Source organism: Penaeus monodon, chromosome 5 (genome assembly GCF_015228065.2).
Source record: "Penaeus monodon isolate SGIC_2016 chromosome 5, NSTDA_Pmon_1, whole genome shotgun sequence".
Taxonomy (NCBI): Eukaryota; Metazoa; Arthropoda; class Malacostraca; order Decapoda; family Penaeidae; genus Penaeus; species Penaeus monodon.
The window spans coordinates 55,717,392-55,722,231 of record NC_051390.1 but is presented as its reverse complement, the minus strand read 5'-3'; the positions used below and the strand labels follow the sequence as shown (position 1 = coordinate 55,722,231).

At 39.3% G+C, this 4,840-nt stretch overlaps 1 protein-coding gene across 1 annotated transcript in view; it reads right to left on the bottom strand.

The window, feature by feature from the left end:
• Positions 1-1,599: 1,599 nt before the first annotated feature.
• LOC119573388 (cubilin-like) overlaps positions 1,600-4,840 on the bottom strand; it is a gene marked incomplete in the record, with an annotated part of 17,599 nt that continues 14,358 nt past the window's right edge. Inside the window, 4 exon segments of the mRNA XM_037920622.1 lie at positions 1,600-2,328; positions 2,986-3,075; positions 3,895-4,030; positions 4,553-4,647. Coding sequence (XP_037776550.1) covers positions 2,092-2,328; positions 2,986-3,075; positions 3,895-4,030; positions 4,553-4,647 — 558 coding nt within the window.

Sequence of the window (4,840 nt, the reverse complement as noted above, 5' to 3'; positions counted from 1 at the left end):
GTGGTTACGCGGTGATCATTGATCATGTCCCTTCATCTGTTTTGGAGGGGTCCTGTCTTCACACATTAGTTTCTTTATTTCTCTTATGTGCTCATGTACGAGCATAAAATGCACATGAAAAGAAAATTTAATGGTTTCCGGGTATTGATTATTTGTTGTGGCAGGTTGGGGTTTGGGGTTGTGGTTGCGACAAGGTCACTGGTTACGTCACGGTCACTGCCCTACTTTCCATTCATGTACGAGGGTTGTCTGGATTGTGTCCCGCTTCAAACACTTTCCTATTATATTATATCCCTATATGGGGGGGTATGTATATATATATAAAAATATAATATAATATATGTATGTATAACACCACACACAAAGACGCACCACACACAACAAAACCACACCCACACGTGTATATTATATATATTAAAATATAATATAATATATAATATTTTATATGTATATATACAATATTTTAAAACGGGGTGGATGATGATGGCACGATCTGTCTCGAGGAAAAATTTTACACACACACCACACACATATACATATAATATATTTTATATATATATATATAAATATATATTAAAAAATAATATATATTGGTCCAATGGTTTGAGGAATGGCCCGAACTCATAGTCCCCCCAGTTTTTTCCTCGCCCCGGCAGTCGTAAAAATGCCTGCGTTCCGACTGCTGGCTCGAGCCCCACACTCACGGCGAAAAAACGACATACCGCTTTTAGAAGTCAAACACAGATGTAGTAGGGGAGGTCACCACCATGACAAAAGTGTTGGCACGCCGAAACGCGGTTGATTAGGAAGGGCATCCAATCAGGCAAGGATGGTACTGCCAAATAACGTCTCAATAGTGAATTAAAAGAGGCCTAGAACCTGCAGTGGATTACGTGGCTATTGAACAAACAAACAAACAAAAATATATATGCATACATACACACGCATCCACATATACATACTGTAAGTGTGTATATGTGTGTACATAAATGCATAGTTATGCTTATTCTACTTTTTTGCAATTTTCATTTATTTCTCATTGTCCCGTTTTCTCCTTTCAAAAAGGTGCGTACTTCCATTCGACCCTGTATTGTGCTGGCACATGTCACTTCAAATATTTAGATGGAAGCACAGTCTCTCTCTCTCTCTCTCTCCTCTCTCTCTCTCTCTCTCTCTCTTTCTATCTATCTATCCTACACTTTTTTTTTTTTTTTTTTTTTTAAGGTCACGTAAATTGTCCACTGTTCTCCATTTGGTGATAAAATGGTGTCTTTTGCCTAACTATTTCAGAGAGTGCACCACTGATATATGAAATAGTGTATATCATGTGTGGCCTGTATGTATTTTCTTAAGCGAAACCATGTCCATTTTATTCTCTTCACTAGTTTCAGCTGTAAAATGGATGAAACTATATGGTTTCAACAGCTATATCCATTTTCAGGTTTAAATCTGGTGCAATTATATATATGTATATATATATATATATATATATATATATATATATATATATATATACATATATATATTATATATATATATATATATATACACATATTTTTGTGTTTGTATTTTTAAGGTTTAAGAAAAACACTCTTCAATATGATTAATTTAGATAAAATACATCTGTACTAATTCATCAGATAAATACCTTGCATTTCCCGAAGCAACTTTAACTGTGTGTGTACAACTGCGTGAGCATAATTAGTCTCGAAACCTGGGAAAAGCGGCCATCACCTCGAAATTTCAAACCCAATTGATGTAACTATCGAACCAATAAGAAACATTAGCCTTTCACTTAGAATAAATTTTCCGTCCTCTTCTCTTCTCATTTTGCCTTCGCCTCCTTCACTCTTTTACTCCCCTTTTCCTTTGTTTTGTTTTTCTCCTTTTCCCTTATTTCTCCCTAGTTTTCTTCCAGTCCCCCTCTTCTGCTCTAAAATTTTTAGTCTGTCATTATTCCCCTTCTGTTCTCTCCCCTCTCCTTAGTTCCCCCCTTCCCTCTTCTCCTCCTTCCCCCACCCTCATTTCTTCCTCCCTCTCCTCCTTCCACTCTCTTTCCCCCCCTTCCTCTTCTCCTCCTTCCCCCTTTCTCTAAACCTCACTATACATCAGCCTGAAGCCCCTGCTCCTCCTCTTGCCGGAGAAGAAGATCCTGATGAAGTTCGAGTCCGAAATGACGTTCGGCGGGAGTGCGAAGCCATTGAAGGAGAGGACAGAGCCAGGGGTGTAGTAAAGGTCGGTGGTTGGGTTCACAGCCACGAAGTTCTGAGCGTAGGTTCCCAGGCGCATGTGGGTGAAGGTCAACTGAACTTTATTGCCAACTGACGCCTAGGAATGAAGGGAAGAAAAGGTTTAATACAGGTTTATTCGTAGTTGTGGGCTCTCAGTGGTTTAGTGGGCTAAGACTGCTTGTTTGTATGTATGTTTGTCAGTTGTAACCTTTTTGGTGTCCTCGGGAATGAGGGCCTATTCCTAGCACACAGGAGTAGGTATCGATCTATAGTACCTACAAGTCGAGGCTATACGTCATTCGACATTCGCCACCTTATCATACCACCATTTATAAATGAAGACAGTAGCAGATCTACAGGGGTGCATGATGCGGGGCTGCTTTCCACTGCTGCAGTCCGCTCTTCTTTCCCTAGCTGCCCATCCCTCAGACGTTTTAGATCTTTAAAAAAGATATATGTTCTTCCTTCTTAAGGTAAATAACCTATTCAGAAACCTCTTGGATCCCACATGCCACCACATCACTATAGCAAAACTAAAACCCATTGCTGTTTTCTATGAATATTTCTAGATTCGCCAGTGATTGGAATTTATATTGCTTATTGCACTTGATTATCTCGCAATCTTCGAGTAACCCTTTATCTTAAACAGAAACATATACATAACCCCCACCCCCAGAAAAAAATGTACACTTATAAACACGATCAAAATGCTTAATCCTTCCAAGTAAATGGGTAAATAAGTGTCAACACTTACCATGATTTTCCATTCACAGTACTTCTTCCTCGGGTGCCTGCGGGGGAACCTCGGCGACGTGATGACTCCCCCGGGGCTGGCGGAGAGGACCTGGGGAGGGAAGCCCGTGAAAGGTGGCTGGACCGCGCGACAGGAACTTATTTTGTTTGATCATATTCACTGCATGAGTATATATTTTGCTACGCACATAAATGTAAGCGTGTGTGTGTGTGTGTGTCTTTGTATGTGTGTGTGTACATGTATGTCAATGTTTATATATATATATATTATATATATATATATATATATATATATATATATACATATATATATATATATATATATACACTCACACACACACGTTTTGTGTTTGTGTGTGTGTGTGTGTGTGTGTGTGTTCATATATATATATATATATATATATATATATATATATATATATATATATATATGAATATTTATGCACATATATACATACATACATATGTACATATATATATTCATATATATTTATATACATACATGCACACACACACACACACACACACACACACACACACACACAACGCACCACACACCACACACACACACACACACCCCACATATATATATGTGTGTGTGTGTGTGTGTGTGTCTCTGATTCCAGACGGAATTCCATAGAATTCGATGTCAGCAAATAAAGTACTCTTTGGTATCGGTCTTCTTCCCTTGGTGCTCTACACTTGTGATTTTATTACTTAATGATAATCCAGTGTTATTTTATAGGCTTTCCTATGTCGATATTTTGATTCACGAAGATCTACATAACATTTTTTGTTGTTAACAAAGGAAGAATAGAAAGTACAGGTCCCCGTGTTTACATTTGTCTCTCACTAACTTGAGTTGGGCGAGACGAAGACGTCCTGATGGCGAAATAGTCATCAAACTTACTTGGTGGCAAGAGGAGGTCCTTGGGTTGAACTGTGCATGGAAACCCTTCCACTCTCCGACAGCATTGGACGTGAAAGTAGCGAGGAATTGTGCACTGGGGATGGTGTTCGTATATCGTCTTTTTCTCCCAGACAGGCTGTTAAGGAGAGATACACAGAGGCATCAGAGGAAAGCCAAACCTCTAGGGAACTTTGGAGAGAAATTATGCTGTGTGGGAATTGTGTGGTATGTGTGTGTGTGTGTGTGTATTGTGTTGTGTTGTGTTGTGTGTGTGTGTGTACGTACATGCACCTACATGCATTTGTAGATGTTTTTAAATATGCGAGTGCGTGTGTGAGTATTTGGATGTACAGTATAATATAATTATGATATACAATATAGTTATTTCTATTTATTACAGTGGTTATTATTATGTTTGGTGTGACAGGCTATCTGTTTGCTTCTAAATTACCCCCTGTGTGCAAGGAATGGCCACGGTTACCATCCATTGGCGGCGCAGGATTTGAATGCAGGTCAGCAAGAACGCTACCACTGCGCACCCCAGCACATAAAAAGCGTGTGGTTATTAATATCCAGTTAAATCACCACGTCTTGCCTCAGCCATAAGCACCAAGAGAGTGAAATCCATTGCTCAAAGTATAGCATTGTCTTGACTCACGTTAGTGGCGGCGTGTAAGGGTTCTGGATCACAAGGGTGTCGCCAGCACGCAGCCGAAGAACCCTGATGAATAAGTTCACTGTGGCGAGCTCCTCCTGCCGGGGGAGAAGGTGTGGTGTTTGGACAGTGGATTCTGAAGGGCGATGATGGTGATACTAATGATAATAGTGATAATGGGGATGATAATAATGATGATAATGATAACTGCGATGGTGATAACGATGATAATGATAACAGGGATGATGATAATGATGGTAACTAGGATGATGAAAGATACTTATGATAAGA